The sequence below is a fragment of the Pieris napi genome, chromosome 11 (genome assembly GCF_905475465.1).
Source record: "Pieris napi chromosome 11, ilPieNapi1.2, whole genome shotgun sequence".
NCBI classification, from domain to species: Eukaryota; Metazoa; Arthropoda; class Insecta; order Lepidoptera; family Pieridae; genus Pieris; species Pieris napi.
In genome coordinates this window covers 3,196,527-3,221,764 of record NC_062244.1, presented here as the reverse complement: position 1 = coordinate 3,221,764, position 25,238 = coordinate 3,196,527, and the positions used below count along the sequence as shown (strand labels likewise).

The 25,238-nt window shown below is 33.3% G+C and overlaps 2 protein-coding genes and 1 long non-coding RNA gene across 4 annotated transcripts in view; 1 reads left to right on the top strand and 2 right to left on the bottom strand.

The window, feature by feature from the left end:
- LOC125053519 (flotillin-2) overlaps positions 1–25,238 on the bottom strand; it is a 177,631-nt gene that overhangs the window by 134,163 nt on the left and 18,230 nt on the right. The window lies entirely within an intron of this gene.
- Positions 3,447–7,147, bottom strand: LOC125053525. 2 transcript variants are annotated; one of them, XR_007117592.1, is made up of 3 exons: positions 6,447–7,147; positions 5,050–5,080; positions 3,447–3,910 (listed from the first exon to the last, which is right to left on the bottom strand). It is a non-coding gene; the product is annotated as an uncharacterized LOC125053525 (long non-coding RNA). The 2 variants fall into 2 exon arrangements; XR_007117591.1 differs by lacking the exon at positions 3,447–3,910 and having other exon boundaries at positions 4,987–5,080.
- LOC125053515 (glucose dehydrogenase [FAD, quinone]-like) lies at positions 8,709–20,410 on the top strand. Its single transcript, XM_047654886.1, has 2 exons — positions 8,709–8,894; positions 18,225–20,410. Exon 2 carries the CDS (start codon positions 18,225–18,227, stop codon positions 20,094–20,096), a length of 1,872 nt encoding a protein of 623 aa, XP_047510842.1. The 5' UTR covers positions 8,709–8,894; the 3' UTR covers positions 20,097–20,410.

Below are 25,238 nucleotides of genomic sequence, written 5' to 3'. Positions count from 1 at the left end.
GATTTTTGTTATATTACATAGTAGTAAACTATTCAAGAGAACACTATTCCACCATGCTTTTTTGGTGGTATGCCATTAAATTGTAGCTTATGTGAAACGTTGGTAATTATTTTGATAAGGATCAATACCTAGGTACGAATAAAGAGCCTTTTCTAGCGGTGGTATTTTAATTAAAAAAAATTAATAAAAGGACGCTTATTGTGACGTAACTATAAAAGATAGAGACATGCTGTCGGGACATTTTTTATAGATAGTGATGTGTCCTGAAAAATTGTAATACATCATTTTGTTCTATCATTAATAGTTTTCGCAGCGCACACGATTGAAGGACGTTTTTTGTTTATTTTTTTACACCTTGGGTTAGATTATTCAAAAATGAAACACAGCCTATGTCACTCGGGAATAGTGTAGCTTGCCAACGGTGAAAGAATTTTTGAAATCGGTCCAGTAGTTTCGGAGCCTATTCATTTCAAACAAACAAAAAATCAAACCTTTCCTCTTTATAATATTAGTATAGATACATAGAAACATTAAAAATTCTAAACAAGGAAATATATATTGTAAGAATTAAATTAACTTGTGTGAATTTATTTATATACAACGAACAAGTTTGCAAATCCTATATACCTAATATGTTTCATTTAATTATATGTAGTTTATATAATAATACAATTGTTATATCTCCTATATTTATTTTTGAATCGTCAATATCTTAAGTATGTGTCAGTTTATACGGTCAGGTTTATTTAGAATGCTTACTGAATGCCAATGTTTTATGCAAACATTATTACAATTAATTATTTATTGTTTTTGTTAAGATAATTATTCAGAAGTTTAATAAACAATTATACAATAAAAATAAGCAATTATAGAACAAAGTACGGCTGTTAACTCCACCATAATAACACAGCCTTTACCTTCACTACCATTTTAAATAAATATAAACGGCTAAATAGGCGTATTTATAACAATTAAATGCGACATTTTAAGTGGTTTTCAACAGCCTTATAAATATCCTGTAAATGTTATAAATTTGCGTTTATATATGTTAATAAAATTTTATTAATTAGGGAGCGTTGAAGTATTACGTCACGCAATTTTTGGAGATTATTGACCCCCCCCCCCCATGTAACGCGCCGTAACGTCTTTCTGTACCCAATAGTAAAACGTTTCGTGACCACCTAGTGACTCTTTATACCTAAAAGTTACCATTATGTAGTGTAAAGTGTAAAGTACTGGAAAGTCGAAAATATTATTAATTTTACAAATGGACCCCCCCCCCCCAAAATTCGTTACGTAATACTTGAACGCTCCCTTAAAACAGCTATACTTATTGCTTAGATAAGAGTGTACGATAACTTTAGCTGTCTCTGGTTGCTTATCGATGGGTGCGCAATAAAGATTCGTTCTTCGAGTAGTAGTTCGATTGAATGCTGGGTGATAACCGAGTCTTGCAAATACAGCTCAATATAGGCTGGCTATGCTGCGGAGCGACGAAGTTTCGAAGTCCGCTTTTTAACTTCAATATCTAGGTATGTCCCCCAAAAATAAGCTATTAAGAAGGGAATCTAAACTTACTCGATAAAAGAGAAAAGCTCCAAAAAACCTCACATAAGACACGTTATGATCACAGCAGAAATCACTGGAGTCCAATTCCTGAATATCTTCGCGATACACATTATTTTTTTAAAACACCCCTTCAATAACTGTTTGGGCCCAGTGAGTGTGTCATATGCCAAGAGCAGAATAATCATTTGCGACAGTACATGCCCTTATAACAAGGAAATGAGAATTGTCCTGGCTTGAAATAATGTCGATATTGACTTTAAATTATAAGGAAATTACTGTTGTGTGGGGTCGACCATTGGGGTTGCTGTCAAGGTTGTAGGCGGTCTAGGAAGTTTAAATTCTTTAAGAGCATGTGAAAAGGGTATTAACCTAATCAAGACTGGTATCATTTTAAATAAATCCTTAAAAAAAGTTTATAAATAGTTTTTGTTTTTTTATATAGAAATAACCTAACCTAAACCTGCATTTTGCCAGCGAGGTGGCTTGTCATATTTGAGGCCTATATACTTCCTGGGTCCTTTAAGAAAAGAGCGTACCAATCCTTAAGGCCGGCAACGGACTCGCGAGCCCTCTGGCATTGAGAGTGTCCATGGGCGGCGGTATTACTTAACATCAGGTTAGCATTCACCCCGTTTGCCCACTGTTCTGTAAAAAATATACTTCTACTATTGAATTATTATTTGTTTTACAACTAGAGTTTAATCAATATAATTCAGAGACGATTAATATCTACCCCGTTGATGTGTAGGCCTCAAATATGCCATAATCCAGCACGCTAACAAACTGTAGGTTTAGATCTTAGGCCGCTTTGAAGTCGGTGAGCAAGTGCACAATTAACGTACAGGCAAAATTTCATTGACAGCTAGAGTTGGAATTCTCAGGTCGACTTCGACTTTCAACTTTCCTTTAGTATAATAATAAACGCAACTCCTGATCATGGTCACCATTTTTTTCATTCATTAAACGATAAATCGCTGCAGAAACGCGCCGTAACGTTTTTCTGTTACCATTATGTGCTGTAAAGTACTGGAATGTCGAAAATAATATTAATAATAACGCGTAATTCAATCCCAGCCCCGCATCGTAACGTTTTACAAAAGCCCCCCCCCCCAAATTCGTTACGTAATAAACGGTTAAACGGTCCCTTAACAAAAAATTACCATTAACGGCCTACCCTTACAAAATATAATACCTCTGAATATTAGTATGTGTATGTGTGACTATTTACTTAATAAATTATTATGCCTTTATATTATTAGTTTTATAAGAAATCATTATCGAAGTGGTTAAAATCTTAGGTGTAAGTTATGCGGATGCGGTGAGCCATGACGGTGACATTATAACGCTTTCATAGATATATAAATATATTGGGTTTCCCCGTAAGTGTAAAAACCAAGTTCATTATACATATACGATATCCTGAATATATGCATATAACTATATACAGTGTTAACAACATGTAACGACCCCCTTTTTAACGACAAACTCCTTAAAGCGTCGAAATCAATTGGCTTTGGTTGGTTTAGCTTGTCTTCCATACAATGATACACTCTACATAGCATTACACGTTGCCGTTCTTTATACGTTGCCGAAATTAGTTAAAACTGCGGAGCTGTGTACGTTCTATTGTCGCTTTATTGCTTCGTCGTCGCTTAACTTTCTGAGAAATCCGATAAGATATAAGATATTTGCTGGTACAGCAAAAGCGTTTGTGTTTTTTATGTAATTACTAACACTAATCTGAAATAAACTTTTTTTATATACAGATAGATCTTCTTTCCAATTAACGACAACTCTCTGTAACGTCAAAATAAGCACAGTTGAGTGTCGTTATATAAAGTTTACACTGTATATACATAAGCCTAAAAAAATACCAATTCGTTTTGCTCAAGCATATATTTCTATACGTACCTACTTATTCACAATTCATATATAATAAATACCTAGCCAAAATATTACAAAAACAAAAAATGCGTGCGTACAAAGTACACATTATATCAGAAGTGAAACATTTTTGGCAAACAAATTTTTAAGTCTTGTTCATGTTTATACAAATCTAATCTAATTTATACAATCTAAAACTAAGTTAAAGTTAAAAGTTTTAAACTCTCTCTCAATCTTTCTCACTATAGCTCTCTCCCACCTCGCTCCATGGCACTGTGCGTGATGCGACGTTCGCTTGAACTCACTCTCTCTCTCGATCTTTCTCACTTGCTTGCTCCCTACTCTCGCTTCACGGCTATTAGCTTCATGCTACGGTCGCCCTTTCTCACTCTCTCTCAATCGGTCTCAATCGCTGTCTCCCTTTTCTTCGACAAAAACTCTGCACATCTTCGTGACGCTAAAATTATTATTATTGCGTTTCATCCGTAAAAAAAGTTTCACTTCAAAAATATCTTATAAACTTCCCTTGACCGGATGAAAATCACGAAAATGCGTCTACCAATAGGACAGGAAGTTAACGAAGGTCTCTTGTAAATAGAATTAGTGCGCATTATTAAATAATAATTACGCAATCCTTGATCCTCTTGTTTGAAAATACTTGACCTAGCTTACACACGCATGTAATATTTTGGTAAACGAATCGCCTGTATTAACATAATAAATAATAATATATACTTCAAAGATACTTATTATAAATTGTTATTATAGATGTTAAGTGATACCGCCCATTGACACTCTCAATGCGTTGCCGACTTTTTTAGTATTGGTACGCATTTCTTGAAGGACCCTAAGTCGAGGAATTAAATAGTTACCCTGTTACCTATTTTGAATGCTAACATTCAATAATAGAAATTTTACAATGTGGGTATTCCAATAATTTAGTCGTCATCTAACGACGAAACACATTATCGATCCGGTTCTAATCAGAATCGGAATCTATATCAAAGTCACAGAGTTCAGATAGGTTAGGTCTCCCAAGTTTATTTTCATTGACCTATTCTTAGAGCGCCGACAAATTCTTACTTAGAAATACAAAATTTTAATGCATTAGCTAATAAACTGAGCAAACACGGCAATGTTTTAGAGATAATAAATTTAAGACATATTGGTCATTTTTCCTAACATTTAGATGCTAAAAATGCTAATATAGTTTAGTTTATGACTTAATTTAGCTTCTCGCATTTGATCCTAATTAAAGACTATCGAATAATATAAAATAAAATAATAAAAAATAGAAAACTATCGAATAAAATAAATATAAAATAATATTTTAATAAATTACAGATTTTTTTTAAAAACTGAAACTGTCCTCATGCAACTGTAGTGAAATTATTTATCACAAGAATGTCAAATGGAAGACACTACCTGCCCAAGACTCAATTTTATTGGAGAACTTTTTTAATATAAGTAATAAAGTATTTTCTTCCGTCATCCATTAAGATTTTGCACGCTCGAAAAATCATGAATTAGAAATGCGTAACATTTGTTTATTTTAAGTATGACCAAACATTAGTTTCGTGGAACTAAGTAACTCACGTAATTACTGCAACGGGAACCATCAACTTACCTGAAAATAAAGGGATTTATCAATATCAGATAAGACATATAAAAGTAAACAAACCCTGAATTTAAAAGATGTAGAGTAGGACGAACACCTTTTTTATTAAGAGCAGTGTCAGCCTAGTGGCTTCAGCGTGGTGCCGGCTTATAGAATAACACCCCTCTATCTTTACCAGTGGGTGTCGAAAATTGCTCAATACAACCAAACAATAAGGAACTGGATGGTGCGAGCGGCGAGTATTAGATCGAGAAATGGGTGAAAAGTCAGTGGGGCCTCGAACAGACACGGCTGTTTCGGCAGCTATTTACACATTCGGGTGTGAGGAGGAACCAACCTGCTACAAATTTAACGCCAGCGTTGTTGATGACACGCTCCATACTCTAAAGGATTGCCTAGCATGGGAAATGGAAAGGAGAGGCCTCTACTGGGCGTGCTACACGGCGAGGACTGGCTGATGGCGTGACGGGATGCGTACAAGGCTACGCTGTTACCGTGTCCCTCGGGAGATAGCTGGTGGCGTTGTGGAGTTTTAGTGGATATGCACAGCAGCGAGTCCCACATAACCCTTCACCACAAGTGCCGCGGTAGGGTATGCGTAACGCATTCCCACGAAAACAAAAGTGCTTCAGCGTACGACTCTTAGAACCACAGCCGGGGTTCTAAATTCTCGCACAAATGGACTTTCTACGTGCGCATTTCACACTCGCTCGTACGATGAAGGAAAACATCGTATGGAAACCGGCATTAAATCCAAATGCTCAAAGTGGCAGCACAGAAGGCTGATCACCTACTTGCCTATTATAAAAAACAAATGATCACGAAAAAAATACACATCTCCGAGGCTCAGACCGAAAATGTTCAATCGCCAATGTTGTTTTTTTTATTTGTAGTATATTAACTCGTTGTTTACGTAGTTCACTCTAGGTAAAAACAAGAGAGTTTTTGATGAGTTAAGCAGAGACCACGGATCACTTGCTACGATCGTGTCATACTTCGCTCGCATATTTTTTTTAGAATGTACTTATCAGACATAAAGGTAATATAAAATGTGTTTGAGTTAACACAACTGATAATCAAAATCAAGACTTAATTGCTTAAGTGCTCTCGTACGTCAAAAACATATGAGTTCTACAGACGGCAGCGATGGTTTACGCTCTCGTTTATGAATCTTATCAAAACAGTTTAAAGGTGACTATAGATTTCAACAAAAAGCTAAAAAACGGCATGTAATAAAATTTTCTACAGTTTAAGTTTTAACCTAATGTATTAGATATATTCGAATTACGGCAGATATACGATTTACAAACAATAAATATACGTATAGTACGTACGTAGTAGTAATTCTAAAAAAAGAAGATGATGAATACATTACATATTTAAAGATACTTCCACAGATTAGGTATCCAGGTGATTCACTACGGTTTCTTTTAATTTGATCAGCCGACTATAGCTTCCAGAGCCAGAGCTTGATATACTACCGAATATATTGTGGAAAGATGGTGTACAGTGTGAGTGATCCGCGACCAGTCTAACCTGACTGGCCGGCCCGATATATCCTTAGCAGCTGGAACTTCGTTCACGCGTATCAGGGTATGACGTCATCACAGTGATTTGTAAGCGCAGACTGTAGATGTCGCGACAATATCAAGTTCTGGATGAGAACCATTCATTCTATGGAATTCGTGAAGAATTCGAGTCGGGAAAGAATAGCAACAGCGACTTAAAGAATCTAATAAAACCGAGCCTATAAAAACAACGCTTATTTTTCTGCTGCACTTGAAATATTCCTTTTGTCTAACATAAAAAGTTGATTCTATAAGTACTGCTAGTATATCAGGAAATGACTCAAGTGTAAACAACTTTCCTTAAAAACTTTGTTTTGATATGATGTTTATGTCGCAGCCAACCAGCTGAATTAGTCGTTCAATCAACAGCCTAGCCTCTTAACTAAACAGCGCCGTTTAACTAGCTGTCTTAAAGATATTCAGCCAGTTGATCAAATAGCTAGGCAGATGACGTTTTATTACTTGCCTAGCGTGTTGACTGTTAATTTAAATTTAGTTACACTTTATGCCACTCTCAAACTCGAAACGAAACACTTCAAACTGTCAATATGGCGTCGGCAAACCCCAACATTTCCAAAGTTTAATGAAAAACAACAAATACAATGGAAGAGTGAAGTGACAATAATAATGTAAATTTAGTTGCGACTGACTCAAGCAATTTAATTTTTAAAGAAATATTTTTTATATCAGTTTCATCTTTTTTATATCTGCCACATGGTCACTCTATCATACGAATGACCTAAGCATTAGCCAGCCAGTTTATTAAATGTTGCTACAAACGCTACAGCTGAATATCTTTCAGGCTTTCTAAAACGCTAGGCTGTTAATTGAACGGCTAATTAAGCTAATTGGCTGCGACATTTTTTAATAAACAGTTTAAGGTATAGAATAATTGACATTTTATTTATTAAGTCACGAAAATTTTCCGTACATTTCTCGATTTACTTAATATTATGTAAGAAAACACAATCACTAATAACGTACGTACGCCACCAAGGTCCGTATCCCAAAATGTGTTGCATAAACTCTACAGTCTCTACTTCAGCATTATCGTTGCCTATACCTGGGTGGGTTAACCCCATTTCCTCGTGTCACTTTATCAAAGGTCCACAATGGTAATTACGATTCATACTTGTAATAATTCATTTACCCGGAATTGTAAACAAATTATCATAATTACCACAATTGCAATGTCAAGAGATCTTCATTACATTACGCAACACAAAAAAATATTTGATATACACCTTTTAAAACAATGCAGTCATTTTTCCTTTATTAGGCTTGAAGAGGAAAATGTGGGGCTAATAGTGAAATGGTTTGACTTTGGGTACAGGGACAGATGTATCTACGCTACATCTAGTCTTTCTCTCTTCAGTGTTACAAAAGGATCCTGAGCTTCTTTGGAAATATAGCACGAAGAGGTCCCGATAACTTGGAGAAGGTTATGGTGACCGGTAGACGGGAAAACACGAGACTCCCAGGCCGATCCCATACTCGCTGGGAGGAATGGAGGAATGGAGGAAGCTATGCAACACCATCACGACCTTCACTAATAAAGAACACTAAAGAAGAAGCAATAACTGGCTTCGGTCGGCATAAACAAAAGAAGAATGCAATATTACCTTCACCTCCAATAATATTTAAAAAAAATATTTTTTATTATAACGATCCTTTCGGTCGAGCAAAGCCGTGCGTCACAAGTTTATATGATGAAATTTAGGAAGTACTCAAAATTGATTCCGTCTTGATATTTTTAAGTCGCCGTTACCTTGGATACCATGCAATGATCATCAGATATGTCAGTAATTTCATGAACTTCCGCTAAGAGTCAGAGTTCACCTTTACTATTCAGACATGATTTTCAAGAACGTTTATACGTAAATCAAAATCAAAAATCAGCACTCTTTCGTCTCTTTCTGTCTAATTGTCTACGCTGCGCTGTGGTGAAAAGTGACAGATGCTAAATCATTAAATAGTTCATACAGAATGTGATTTTTCATGTCTCTGCGGACAACCTTTAATCTGTGTAACACGTCAACCTCGTGGTAGATCCAAAGACCTACAGTGTTGTCTGTATTATCCGTCAATAAGCGTCGTAAACTTGAACGTGATAGTATCACCGGCGTATGCCTTTTAATAAAACATATAGTATCGTTGTCCATGACAACATTACCGCAGTGGGCTGGAACTCATCCTGTCGTAGACTTTAGTTTGTGTTGTGAATACAAAGGAATTTTATTTACGAATTTACAATTGTAAGTGGTATTTTAATAAGTGAGCAGTGCGTGATTTATTCAACTGTGTTTAAATATTTAATTAAGAAAAAATTACTAGTGAGGCGAATATTTCGTAGTAATAATAAGTTATTTTTAAAATCATATAAAATTTTAATAAATTATGCCCAATAGTAAAGCCTTAAAGCAGAGTTTAATATAATTGTTGAAGAAATATATGCAAATATAATATAGGGATTTTAAATCAGAAGTTAAGTCAAGTAATAAAATCTTAATTGTATTAAGATTTTATTACTTAAGTGTATAAAGTGAAAAACTAAAAAATGTCGAGTTGGAATTCTGAACTTTAAATCTTGCAGTTTGATGTCGTGTGATATTATTATTCAAATAAAAACAATTTCAACGCATTAAATTAGTCTTTGTCCAGAAAAAATCCAGTATCATGTGTCCTATAAAGAACTAAAAATATATATTTAATTGAAAAATTACTCTTAACTAAGACCGAAACAGCTTAACAAATTAGTCCTGTCTGATATTCTACTCACAAAACATCGGATTTTATCTTAAATTAATTGCAACATATGAAGAAACATTCGAAATTTTATCTAATTTTAAATGATGAATGACAAGTCATATTTTAAATTATCTTAAATGACTTTGACAATCAAAAAGCATTTTACTAATTAAAACTACTTAATGTTAAAAGCCAACCATTTTATTATTTAAATTTATATATAATATATATAGCCGTCCTTAATAAACATATTCCTCAATTCATCAGTGTAAATAACAAATGTGCGTCCACAGTTAATGTAAAGAGGTTAGTCTCAACCCTCAGGTTGTGGATTTGAACCCCAGCTGTGAATCAAAATTTTTTATTCGGCATGATTGGTATTCGCGATCAATAAAGGAAAACACGATAAGGGCGTCCACGACCTTAAATAGACGACTTGTTACGCAAAGGACGATCACCTACTAGCCAAATACAATGATGTATCAAATTAAGTCCAAAATATTGTAAAGCTATTCTAACATCAGATTATGAAACTTTCTTTACTCACCATACATAATATTGTAAAATACACTAAAACAAAAGATAGACATGAGGTTCAAAGAACTTAATTTTTTTTTATATCAGAACTTAATTATGATATTTACAGATTTCTTAAAACAATTTGAGTCCGTACGTATTTTAATAAATTAGACTTACAATAATGCAAATGTCTGCTCCTAATGCAAACATCTACCGATAATCTAATTCTGTCTAGTTATATTACCAAATTATCTACGATTGTAAAAATATTCAACATTTTCTGTTCATGGGAAGTACTAATAATGGCACACTTAGGACCGAGGGAAAAGCGCATTGTTCATAAAACATGTCCGGTGCTAGTTAAGAGTAGTTACCGCAAAAAACCTAACAATTTGCGTTTCCTTGATCGAGCGTCATACATCTTCGTTAGGCGGGTACACACCAACGCAGGCACATATTTTCCTATGAATGTATAGCTTACTTAAGATTAACCCATCATAAATGATACAGTATACTGTTTCTTCCTGCTGAATAGTGTCAACGTTGTTATAAAAGACATATTACTACTTTAGTTAAAACTGTAGTTTTTTTTTCCATAAAGACAAAAAATATAATAGTCCTTTGCTCGCAAATATAACCTACAATGAAGGTTAGCACTTATTCAGATTGACGGCCTCATAATAAACACTGGACTACTTGAGTTTCCAATTAATTAAAAAAAAACTCAAATTAAATTTCAAATCATCATCGAACGGCGCTAACTATTATTTAAAATAATAAACTTGTGGTTTTTATTCAACATAATTCTTTTTAAATGACAATTCTTCAATTTTAAATACTGCATTATATCGCTAATTAATTAAATTATTTGCAAACACATACATGTTCAGTACATTCGAACGCGAGGTGTGGACCTAAAGCTATTATTTTGAGGTCAAGGATGCTTTGTATTTTTACAGTTGAATATTAACCATTTGACCCTTTCACACATAAACTACAGTTAGAACTTTCGTTTAAAAATAAAAATATGTGGTTTTTATAAATGTACCTACTTAATAATTAACATGACGTAGTTTTTCTTCATACATAAACAGTTAATTGCGAAAATAGGTGAAAGGAAAGTTTTCAAATTCCGGTTAACGAGCCTCAATACCTGAACAACCCAAATTCTCACATCCTTGAATTAAAACGAAATACATGTCCACGAAATGAACGTCATGCAGAAGCCGAAAATATTTGTAAGAGTAAGAACATTACAGGTTGCATAAAATTCATTATCTTTTTAGAATGTCAATACATTTGTGACAGAATTTTTATAAATTTTTTGGGGTCACCCGCGACATAATGGGAGGCACCTGTAATTTTATCTAGGTTTAAGGATTGAATTTGCTTACCCCGTAACTTAAATGCTGTCTCTAAGTTTTCGTACCACATAATAACACACATCCAAAATGGAGCTCCAATGTCAGGTACCTACTAACAAATTATAATATTATACTGTGTCTCTAAATAAACATTCTTAAAAATGGACTTCCTAATGAAATGTGTGTTCTACATATTTACAAAACTCTACCTGTTTTCCTTTTACTAGAAATTGAAGTAATCCTTAAGCTTTAGTTTAACATAATATGTTTTTATTTGTTGACTTCGGTTGGTATTACTCGTTTTATGAAGGCTTGTCGCACTCACTTTCATTGGGAATATACAGATATACATGCACAGAATATACACGATTTATCGCATACAATCACGCAAAGAAATCGATATATTTACATTTAAACACTAATAGAAACAAAAGTATAACAAATTTACTAATTGGTGACTATTGTACGAGAGTCCCAGCACAGGAAAAATTAATGTCGATAGTTCAGTAGGGAAATTATACAAAATCAAAGAATCAAAATCAAAATACGTTTATTCAATTTAGATGCGTCTTAGGGCATGCTTATGAATGTCAAAAACGTTTACAAAATTCGCGAAAGAGCAAGACTACGCCATCCGTTCGCAAAACTATACACTTAGTCATAACTTTATGCCATATAATTAAAACTTATTTCATTGCAAATATTAAACTCGTATTTATTTTCGATAAAATCTTATTTAAGTCTTATTAATTACTGATGTGTAAACAACGGGATAACAAAAAAGATTTCTGTGCTATAAGTATAAATAAGGTAGATTTATTTTTCAACCGTACCCTGGGGGGCTTAAGGGGGCTTAAGGGGCTTAACTCTGTTAAGTTTTTAAAGAAAAATCCTAAGTACATTAAAACCTTTCCAATGCATTATGAGACAGAAGATTTAGATTAATCTTCGGTTTATGATTCTCAAAGGCGTCACCTACAATATTATTTCGATATATTTTCTATACAAATCTTTAACAAATTGTTGTTTACTCACACGGCATGCGATATTATAAATATCGAATTGTTTTTTTAACATTCAGATTACTGAAACACCGAGTTCTGAACATAGTCTATAAAAAAATGCGAGAAGTTCTCGAATGACATTTAGATGGGACAGTGTTATAAGAAAAGCAATCTTCTTGAATGGAACGAGTTTTTTCGTCTTTGTTTTTTGTTTGTTGCTTTTTTATCATCGGACGTCAAGGCAGAACACGAAATTCCACCTGTATCACCTCGACGTCCGTCATTCCACAACTGTGCGTTTTTAAGGGAGTTTTTGCAGCGCACTAAAGTATTTCCAAACCAATTTAACTGAGGGTCCTTCAAGAAAAAAGCGTACCAATTCTTAAAAGGCCGGCAACGCACTCGCGAGCCCTCTGGTATTGAGAGTGTCCATGGGCGGCGGTATCACCTAACGTCAGGTGAGCCTCCTGCCCGTTTGCCCCCTGTTCTATAAAAAAAGTTTTGATTTTAGCCTACCCCTAATTTTTACTTGATATCTCATGCTTTTCCAAGTAGGTACCTAATTTGTATTCAAGAAACTAGTGGTGCCGTGTGCCATGTAAACGAAGTAAAGAATATCAAACCCAATTTATAATTTTAGTAAAAAAAAAGACAAAAAAGGGTTAAGCTATTAAAACAATAATAACTTTAATGCTTTATTTAATGTTTCAATTGTTGGGTAAAAAAAATATTGAAAAAAATAACTATCTAATTAATTTAACGATTTTTTACCGTAATGCTTACGTTAATTGATTTACGTCACTATAAATCTTACTAAGTGAAAAAAAATTAACAAATTTATTCATTATCATATTCACTATATAATACTCTTCAGAGCAATTATAACATCTTTAGAGTATCCAAAATTAGCAAAATGTACGTTGAAATAACAACCACATTTAAACGAGATAATAGTTTTGTTTTTAATTCCCTAGCTAACTGAAGACCTAGTAGGAATTTTACGATGTGTTTCTTTCACTGCTCGGACGTACTTGGCATACAATTTGTAGAGTTCCATTAGTATAGTAATACTAACCGATTCGAACGATGCATAGTTCCAAATACGGTAATGATACACTTCTTAACCTTTCCTTGCAAAAACCAACGAAAATTGTACGTAATAACTAATAAGGCATCAGGAGAAAACCCGACAGTTGTTCGGACTTATACCTGCAGCTGAGTTTCATTATCGGACGTCAAGGCAGAATACAAAATACCATCCGTATCACCTCGACGTCCGTCGTTCCACAACTGAGCGTTTTTTTAAGGCAGTTTTTGCTGCGCACTACCATTTACACCGGTATCACTTAACATCAGGTGAACCTCCTGACCGTTTGCCTCCCATTACATAAAAAAAAACCCCCGACAGTACGTACAAGGAAGTTCATAGCCCGTAACTTTTTAATTGACTTGTTATTAGTAAAAATGATGCAATATTAACTTATCTATTTACATAATTAACTGCGTACCTATCTTACACTAAGCACGATTATCTGATATTGCCATATAAAAATAAAAATGCAATCAATGCCGATATAATGCGACCTTGCAATCTTTATCCGACATGCAGTTGCACGGCGTATCACGTAAGTGGCATTTTATACTAAAAAATAGACAAACATAACGTACATACGAGGCCGGTAATAATTAATAGGTACTCAATTACCCACCGTAATTTCTAAAGAGATCACAGACCTTTCTGTAATTATATTATCGAGATAGGTTTAGTTTAGTGTTGTTTGCCATAGTCATTTTGTATGAAGATTTGCTATTTTAAAAGAGTACCGAGAGTTTTTTACCCCGGCTTTTTCTCACGGAATTTTAACTTTTCCGAACTTCGTATTGTTAAATTATTGAATATATTATATGCAACAAGTTTTCTTAGAAACATTTTTTGTTACAAGCCACGTATTAGGTTTTTTTAAGTATTCGCTGACTTTTGTCATCTAAACGACTGAAATTATTACTACAAACAAAAACATTAAAGTAAGTAGTGTTAGTTGTTATACGCCATGTCGTCCACTCAAGATCTCATTTATTTAACTTAAATCGTTCCGCAAATATTTTATACCCGTGCAATAACATTTTTCAGCCTTTCGTTCCCCTTATTATCATTATAGAATATTATACAAAAGGATTTACGATTACATACATTACGCTAAATGAAACTTATTATAATATTTTTGTATTTTCATATTGCATAATCGAATCAATATGAAGAAACAATGGAAAAATTATCATCGAGATAACTTAAAGTACACATATCCATGTCAGCAAAAAAAAAATGGTCTTCAATATAATTTATTTTTTATTTTTTTAAAAGGATTAACGATTACATACATTACGCTAAATGTACAGAGTCTTATAAAACTTATTAAAATATTTTTGTATTTTCATATTGCATAATCGAATCAATATGAAGAAACAATGGAAAAATTATCATCGAGATAACTTTAAATACACATATCCATGTCAGCAAAAAGAAAATAATGGTCTTTAATATAATTTTTTGCCCCAATTACTGCCACCACCAGTTCACAAATCAAGGGCGTAGAACGGACGAGTATGTAGTTCTTATTCCTTCTTAAATCGTTTTGAATAATAGAAATTAAGATAATACGTCATTGACTATGTTCTGATTTAATATATATTTAATTATTCCCAAATGATATTTGATATTTAACACTTTAATAGTCACTTTGTATGTATCTTTTGATTATATTTATTCAATTATTTTTATATTTTAGTATGCTCATAATGCAGTGCCTATACTTGTTTGTTTGTTTTAATTTATCTGCTATATGTGATGTGCAAGAACTGAAAACAAATAGTATTTATAAATTTTAACTATATTTAATTATTCGCGGTACATATGAGAAGTCAAAATGATTTCTAATTTTGAGTAATGTGGCCAATCTCAGAATATTTACAAATAAAACAATTTTTACGTATTTTATTGTGTCCCGTGATGTAGCTACTTTATTATCGTATGAGTTTTTAATTTAATTCTATAAAAATAAAAAATAAAATATGTTTATTATGGAACATAAGATACAGGTATCACTTATTCCTCGTCATTAAATTTGAATCTGTAGACATCCCTACTAATCAGCAAAGAAGACAGAGGGTGTAGGCCGAGAGAAAAAACCGGCGTAAAAAAACTCTCGGTATTCTTTTAAAATAGCAAATCATCAAACAACACTTATTTTAAAACAAATATCGCAAATTAATTAGAAGTAGCCTGTCTAGTATTAGTCCCAGGCCCTTTTATCAACTAGATAATCGTTAACTTTATAGTAAACCTTTTTACACAGCTTTTCTTTAATACATTTCTTAAATTTATTAAAAGGCAGAGATAAAAGAGCCTCTGGGATTGTATTAAAGAGTATCCTTTTTCCCAAAAAAGAACTACTAACTTTAGATAGTCTAGTACGGGGAAATTGCAGCCTGCGTTTGTTCCGAGTATTAACATTGTGCGTATGTTTTATTCTAGTAAACTTATCACTATCTTTGAATACATAGGTACATAATATTTTCATAAATATATTGTGAGGGAAGGGTGAGTATATTAATTTCCTTGAATTTATCTCTCAGAGATTCCCTACATTTTAAATTATAGATTGCACGAATAGCCCTCTTCTGCAGGATGACAATAGTGTCGACAAATATATACAATGCAATTGAAGCATTGGGTGCAACAAGGGCGTTCGGTACCTAAAGCCCGTTTTGATGTTATTACATTAAAACATGCACAGAGCCATCAAGTTTCGTATCCCAAAAACTCGTTACGATCAGCCGCTTCCAGATGGAGTAGGAATCATTAATTTCGAAGGTGGCGCTACGCCCTTGTTGCGTAGATAACAAAAGTGCGTTTAAATTTGAACACATAATAACTTATTAATATAAAAAATTACTGAAACGAGTGATTCAAGTGACTTAAGATCAGATGCTGGCCAGAGTGAACATTTGCCCCCCAAAATAAGGGAAAAAAGAAGGTTATGTATGTAAACTTGTGGAAAAGAAATGTTCGAAAGTTAAAGATAAGTTTCGGTGAGGAATACACATCAGCACGAGGAAAAAAGGTACATAAAAAGGTGGTTTAGCATTTTACCACGTGTTGTTCCAAAAAATGTTGTATTAACCTCGATTAAAATACATAGAGATTTTTTTGTGAATTTTGGAAAATAGGTGAAAAAGCGCAGCAAGATACCCTCTTAATGTCGTGTTTAGAAGAAGTGTTAACGTTGAGAGAGAATATTGGGCCTGACAAGTTGAAACGAGATAATCAATGGAAATACTTTTTCCTCCTGGAAAAGGCCAGTTGCAGCTGATTCCCTTCAGTCTAGTGAATATTTTGATAAATGTGATTAAACACACGAAAGCCAGAAAAAAAATTAAGAAAGTTGAATATTTAAACGGTGATTGTAATAAATACAAATGAATAACTTACATTTTAATTTAAAATAATTACATAAGTATTCAAATTGTTATTTATTTTCAATAAAAATCAATGGTGAAATTAACGTCCTATGTGTTTTACCAGTTGGGTGCAACAAGGGCGGATAACGCAATAAAAAAAACGATGATATTACGATGTTTCTGATTGCTTTAAAATAGTTATAATACCTTAATATTCTTGCTAAATCATACGACTAACAAATAATAAAGTTAATGTAAGTCAAATTATAAGTATTAAAATAATATAAGACATTAAAACTTTCAATATCAATTTTCTCGAAACTCTATTTTACAACATACGCCCTTGTTGCACCCAATGCTTCAATTGTGAAATAATATGTTAATTTCAGTGTAAGGTGCAATAGGTTCAAATTATATATATTTTCGACATGCTGCAGTGCACAAGGTCAAATAAAATAATTGATATGCATTATTTTTAATTGCCCCATTATAAGAACTGAGAACAATCTGAAGATCTGTGATTAGCTTAAAATTGAAAATTTACGTATAATTTTCATTTCTAATTTAAAAAAATACGTCGTATTGTGCAGCCAAAAACGTAACAAAGGTGACTTTGCGAGAATTTCACACAAAAACATAGTATGTATTTGTTTCCAAGACCCATTGACACTAAACCAAAGTCGATACTATTATGTATAAAATTGAGAATTTTAATGTAATATATGATATTCTAGATATCGTAAGTAGTGTGAGGTGCTGTCGTGTGTGTCGGTCTCAGTCAATAAATTATTAAAATTATTATAATTATAATAAAATCGTGACTAGGATGTTGTCCTCCTGTACTTTTATTTTTAAATAAACAAATGCCAAGAGGTAAATTTATCATAAACAGCAGCCCCCGAGAGCTTCGTTTCGGTTTAATGTTTTTTTTACTTAGCCTACGTTTTTAGTAGCTTTTTACCAACATATAAAATCTTCATTTTGCAGTTCGCTTTTCCGAAATAAAAACTTAAGTACTTAATAAAACTATTATATTTCAAACCTTTTTCAGAGTAATATAGAAATAATAAATGAAAAGAAAAAAAATCGAATCGGTACAGCCGATATTTAGCGATTCATTTTTATTTATTAGTAATTAATATTATAGAGTATATGGTAAGAAATTTAAAACTAATTTAAATCGGTGCATTTACGATGTTTAATATTTTTTAATAAATATAAAGTAACAATTGCGTTAAAAAAATCTAATCATGCTTATCTCTCTATCCGTAAACCACTTTATAAATGATTCCATTGACCACAAGATGAACATATAGCGGAAAAGCCCATATTTGCTTAATTTATTTCCGATTAATTTACGCATTAAGGTGGAATAAATAGTTACTTCACTTCCTTTTTATATTCAAATATAGAAATAATAGTTACCTTCAAAGTAAGCAACTTGCCTTGTTTCCTTATTTGATATATTCAAAAATATGTTTTTCTTTTTCAGATGAATCAGCGGAATCGTGTACTGAGAGCAGCTCTATGGATTCTGTTCACAGTTGTCATTCCAACAAAGACACAAAATGTAAATCCAATTATCTCGCTCGTAAAGTTTCTCGAAGATGGTTCTCACGAGCTCGACAAAGAACCACCAGACCAAACGATCATGCTTTCAGAATACGACTTTATTGTTATCGGTGCTGGAACAGCGGGTTGTGTTATTGCCAATCGCCTAACTGAAATACCAGATTGGAAAGTTTTACTTTTAGAAGCGGGCAATAACGAAAACTTCGTAATGGACATACCTTTACTGGCAAACTATCTTCAGTTCACATCTGCAAACTGGGGCTATAAAACCAAACCTTCTGATAGATACTGCGCGGGATTTGAAAATCAACAGTGCCATTGGCCACGAGGAAAGGTCGTTGGAGGATCTAGTGTATTAAATTATATGATTTATACAAGGGGTGCGCCTCAAGACTACGATAACTGGCAAGCGATGGGAAACGAAGGCTGGGGATGGGATGATGTCCTGCCATATTTTAAGAAAATTGAAAGTTTTAACATAAAATCTTTCGATAATCCAGACTATCACGGATATGACGGCTATTTGAACGTGGAACACGCACCCTTTCGAACTACAAAAGCTAAAGCATGGGTTAAAGGAGCTAAAGAGTTAGGATTTAAATATGGAGACTATAACGGCGCAACTCCGTCAGCAGTTTCGTTTCTGCAGTTGTCTATGAAGAATGGTACACGACATAGTTCAAATAGAGCTTACTTACATCCCATTAACAAGAGAAATAATCTTTATGTATCGAAATCCAGTCTGGTGACAAAACTTCTCTTTGATCCGACAAATACGAAAGTTATAGGGATAGAATTTGAAAAAAGGGGAAAGAAATATAAAGTTTTAGCTAAAAAGGAAGTTATAGTCGCTGGCGGTACCATTAATTCACCTCAACTCTTGATGTTATCAGGTATAGGTCCAAAAGACCATTTGGAATCCCTTAAAATTCCTGTTGTTAAAGATTTACCTGTTGGATACAATTTAATGGACCATATAGCTGCCGGTGGCATACAGTTCATGGTAAAACAGCAAAATGTCACTATAACTACCGATTACATCTTGAATCATTTAGAATTAGTATTCAAGTGGATGAGAACACATAAAGGACCACTATCAATACCCGGTGGGTGTGAAGCACTCGTATTCATGGATCTAAAAGACAAATTTAACGGGACCGCTTGGCCAGATATGGAACTTCTTTTTATCGGTGGCGGATTAAATTCTGATCCGTTATTACCACGAAACTTTAATTTCGACGAGGAAATTTTCCTAGACACATATAAAGACTTGGGAAGAAATGACTTGTTCATGGTATTCCCCATGTTAATGCGCCCGAAATCAAGAGGTAGAGTTATGTTGCAAAATCGAAACCCAAAAGTACAACCAACCCTGATACCAAATTACTTTGACCACCCCGAGGACTTAGAAAAAATCGTAGAAGGAATCAAGGTTGCAATAGAAATTTCAAGACAGTCGTCTATGAGAAAACTGGAGACAAAAATGTACGACGTGCCAATTGAGGAATGTCTACAATACGGGCCATTTGGAAGCGATGCTTATTTTGCGTGCCAAGCCCAGATGTTTACATTTACCATATACCATCAAAGTGGTACTTGTAAAATGGGAGACAAGAGCGACCCTTCTTCCGTTGTTGATAATAGACTACGAGTCCACGGTATCTCTGGATTAAGGGTTATAGACGCTAGTGTAATGCCAGAAATAGTATCAAGTCATACAAATTCTCCTGTATTTATGATTGCAGAAAAAGGATCAGATATGATTAAACAGGATTGGGGCCGAAAAACTTAATAATTATGGATAATATAGTATTATAGATAATTATATTTTTAGCTGTGATTTAATTAGGTGTAATAATTTATTTTTAGAAATAAAATGTTAGCAATGCATTTGTTTTGTATAAAATAGATAAATATTAATAACTAGCAGACCGGCCAAGCGTTGCTGTGGCTAAGGTTTTTGTTATATTACATAGTAAAACGGTACACGTAACGTACACGGGGCAAGGGAAACGGTAGGAGAATACCAGTCATGGGGATCACCATGCTTTTTTGGTGGTTATGCCATTAAATTGTAGCTTATGTGAAACGTTGGTACTTTCAACACAGCGCCATCTGTTAGAATTGTGACTATCAAATAATTAACAAATAATTTGCAATCAAATAATATTGCGGGCATATATTGAGATGTAAGCTATCCTATCTTTTAAGTTAGATCAAACCGCACACGGTGTGCAAATTTGGTTGAAATCGGTTCAGGAGTCCATAGCGGACAAACAACGTGACACGTAATTTATATATATTAAGATTAGCAAATATTAAAAGTTTTTGTGTATCTTTTACTGTTAGGTTATCTATTGTACTATATTTTTTAATTGATTCACATGTTATTATAAAATCATCTTCGTCTAATGCTATTGTTTTGTAAAATAACTTAGAGCCTTCTCTAAACATTAATTGATGAATATAGTCCGTAGTATTAGTAGCCGGCATGTTTTAATGGCATTTAATGTAGGTTTTTGTTTTGGATTGTTTGTATGGCGTCAGATATCAAAAATCGTTTAGTAATTTATAAGTAACTGGCTGTCCAATTATTTTAGAAATTAAAAGTAAAATGTAGTCATGCTGCGATGTAGATAAAACTAATTCCATATTTGTTGCCACTTCGGTGATAGTATTGTCAACAGTTTATTATAAGAACAATTTAACTATTTTAGCAGTTCGAAAGTAATATTCAATGTGAAACATTTCGACTGATATTATAAATTTAAATTGAAACTATAAAGTAGTATAATAGGGAGGTATATTTTAAAGGGCATAAAAGACTACATGTGTTATAATTAAAAACTAATAAAAAACGTTTTAACACCTCCAAAATAGTTGTTTCATATTATTATTTAAGTACATTTTCCTTACATTCATTAAAAAGAACAAAATAATTCAAACTGATGACATTCATGCTGATGATGATATAAATGAATAATTAATTGTTTATTCAATAATTTTATTGCTGTGGTAAGTAAGAAATACGTTCCCGTTCACCGCATCCAGCAACATCATGGAGACGGTACAGAATTGTAGTTTTGTGTACGACCATAGTAACATACTCGGGCTATGATCAAACTTAGGTCAAGTACAAAAAGGTGGCCTTTCCTGTAAATACTTGTAAAACGTGTTACAATTAATTCACTTCTCCTGCTTTTTCTGACTTATTCATATAGTTTCTTCAAACACCGATGAATGATAAGCGGAATTTCGTACATTTTGATAAAAAATTACCACTCGACCCCGACTCTACACTTTTATGTATACTGTCATGTAAAAAATTCAAATAATTCATATTTTATTTAAACTGTCCAAAATATTTGGCAATTTCTACTTGCAAGTTTTAATAATAGTTCCTGAAGTTAACCAACCTCGGTTTTAGGGACGGGTTAAAAAAAAATAAATCAATGACGCTACAACCTCTTTAGGTCTGGGCCTCAGATTTCTGAATCTGTTTCATGATCATTTTTCACGCAAGTAGGTGATCAGCCTCTAGTGCCTGACACACACCATCGACTTTTTGGGTCTAAGACATGTCGGTTTCCTCACGATGATTTCCTTCACCGTTCAAGCGAATGTAAAATGCGCAGATAGAAAGAAAGTCTATTAGGTCACAGCCGGGGATCGAACCTACGACCTCAGGGATGAGAGTCTCACGCTGAAACCACTAGGCCAACACTGCTCAATAGGGAAGGTATAAGGACATAGTAATTAAAATATTCAAAGCACAACTCAACCTTAGAATTCAACATTGATCGAGATCAACACATCTAGTGAAGGATTACTACGTGGATCACGCGCGGAGACCGTAATAAGTTTAGTTTAGTTTAATCCTTTTTATGACTTCTGACTTCAAAAAAGAAAGTTATCAGTTTGATGTATAGGATCGCACCCTCAGTAATACATTAATTGTAATAATGTGCATAATTCGAAAAAAAATTGTGGGAAATCGCATTTAAAGATTTTCCAGCTTGTTTTTTGAATAAAATGTTTTTATTAAGTCATCATTATGAAACTTTACAGATATGTTTAAAAATAATTTAAATTGAAGTACAAAAATATGATATAAATTATGTAATTAGTCAGAAATAATTCGTTGTAACGACAGTGCAGTTTTTGGCAATATGTATACATATAATATATATATATGTATTATAATTTTTCTTCCTCAGCGCTAACCGCAGAATTTAATTTTGTGCCCTAAGTATTTAAAGCCTCACTCAACCGAAAAATATTTATTAATTTGCGAAATTTTTCGAATTGGGCAAGGGGAACTTGATGTGACAATCCATTTCTAATGTAAGTGTTTGTCCACAAATTCTTCAGAAACCATGATATATCAAGATAATAGAGAGATATGGTATAAGTTTTGGAAGAATCATATATAGGCAAATTATGTTGACAGATATTTGAAGTATCGTGTCCATTTCTGTAAAATTACTTTTATTATACAACGCCTTTATAAATGAATTTTCTATTTATACATATATATAATGTATAATAAAAATCGACCTTATCCTTTACGCCAACATATCTTTATGTTTCCTGTGGCCTTACCAACATTACAGGGTTATAGACCTTAAAAAAAATTTCTTATATATATATAGATTAAAAAATCATTTTTCACAATGTACTAAAATAAAACATTGTATACAAATAAATCTAAATTGCAAAATAAAAATAGTAATTGAATAAAATTAACAACTGTAAAATCTTTAAGATTATAAAAACATAACGCCTGCTTAAAAACAAATATTTGTTAAGTTATTGATATTGGCCTATTATTTTCAAAGGGTTAATATTTTTATATTAAAATTGTTATATTAAAATTTTATCAAACTAGACTGTGTGAGGATTGCCATCACAGACATAAAAGTTACTTCTATTTTACTGTTACCGCAATGGCCATATAGCGCGCATGGACAAGAGCCGATGGACCCTTAAATAGAGACCTCGGCAGAACAATAGACCGCCGCAAATGCAAATGGATGCAATAGGCGGAAACCCGGTCGAGTGAGAAGGAGATTGAAGGAGGCCTACATCCTTAGATAGACCTGAACGAATGGCTAGTTATAATGATGATACACTACTTTGAAACAATAATAAATATAATTATTTTAGTAACGAAATAAAGAATGAACCAAACACAATTTCGTGTTTAACTTCAATATAGAAGTTTTTTTTGGACTTAATCCAAAAACCATACTGTCGGGACTTTTATAAGTACCCTCTTTGCGTATCTTTCAATAGTTGCTTTTTCTTAAGCATTTCTGCGATAAAAACAAAATATGGTACCTGTTCTTTGTAGTTATATCCAAGGTTACTACTACACGCCCTGTTGCTATATTTATCATAATCATATCCGGAGTAGTACAAAAATTACACTAAAAACCTGCACTGTAAGACATTCAACTTTTTTATCTTGGCATCGCAAGAGACGATGCCAAGCGGTCGGATGGGATGTCGTTGATCCTGTGGAAAATGGGACGGGCTTTAGTATGGGATGCTACTTGTATGGACACGTTTGCGCCGTCTCACCTCCTTCGGACAAGCAAAAAAGCTGGGGCGGCCGCACAGCAGGCAGAAAATAATAAACGGCACAAATATCTTCTTTCTTTCTTTTTATCGGTCTATGCTCCAACTTCGATTTTGTTTCCTTTGGAGTAGAGACTCTTAGGGCGCGGGGTTTAAGTGCGCTCATTAAAGATTTAAGTTGGCGCCTAGTTGATAGTACCGGTGACGAATAAGTATCGCAATACAGCGAGGAAATACTGCCAGCATTAAAGGTACACTGCCAGAGGGACTAAACTTTGAAATTTGTTTTGATTTTCTTTTTAATAATTTTCATTATTTCTCTGTAGGTTAAGAAAATTGTAAATACTGTATACTTGATTGTAATCAATAAAATTATGTGACCTTTTATTTTTTTTTTGCGTAAGAATAAGGAAATTGTCCTAAATTACGGCTATTTCATTTAGGACAAGTTTTTTATGAATACCTCCATATCTAAAATTATGACTAACAGCAAAAAACTACCAGTTTTTGTCAATACCACGTTTCTTGAATATGTCCCTAACTGCATACCTAGGTATCTAGGGTAGCATATATCGTTTATTCATAAGCGACATGTGACTGAAACAGAAGAGTAAATCAAGCTTGGAACTATTTTAGGCATTAAAAGAAGTTCTGAAACAACACAGGAATACTTCCATCAATATCTGTCATATGGATGCCAAACGTGGATTTTTATTAAGGCGCTAGTAAAGAACATTATCTATATATATAAAAATGAAACCCGTTTTCCGTTGTCACGACATAACATGAAAACGGCTTGACCGATTTGTCTGATCCTTTTTTTATAATATTCCTTGAAGTACGATAGAAAAATTAAAAAAAATTAGTGAAAAAGTCTAAAAACAACACGTTTCTATATTCCCATACAAAATATTCGTAATAATATTTAAAGGCAATTTGAACTTTAATACCATATCATAAAGTTCAAATGTTAGTGGAGGGGTTCCGGGAAGGTAAATTTTTATTTTTTGACATAATGTATTTGTTGTATTATCAACTTTCTTTTTTTTATCTTACTAGCTAGACCGGTGTCCCGAATAGCAGAATAAGTATAAAAAAAATATAAAGAATCGACTGTTAGGCGGTACGATGATCGCCAGGCCAACTAGTAGTAAATAAATAACTTACTAGGAATCCATTAAAGATTAAAATAACAGACGTCGTGACCCATTAAAAAATGTTAAAGTGGAAATAGACCATTGCCCGCGCGCATATGACAGATGGGTTAAAAAGACTTTTAAAAAACTCATTTATAATAAAATACTTTATCTATCTACCGCTGCTTAGGGGATTTATATGTACTATCAACCATTAA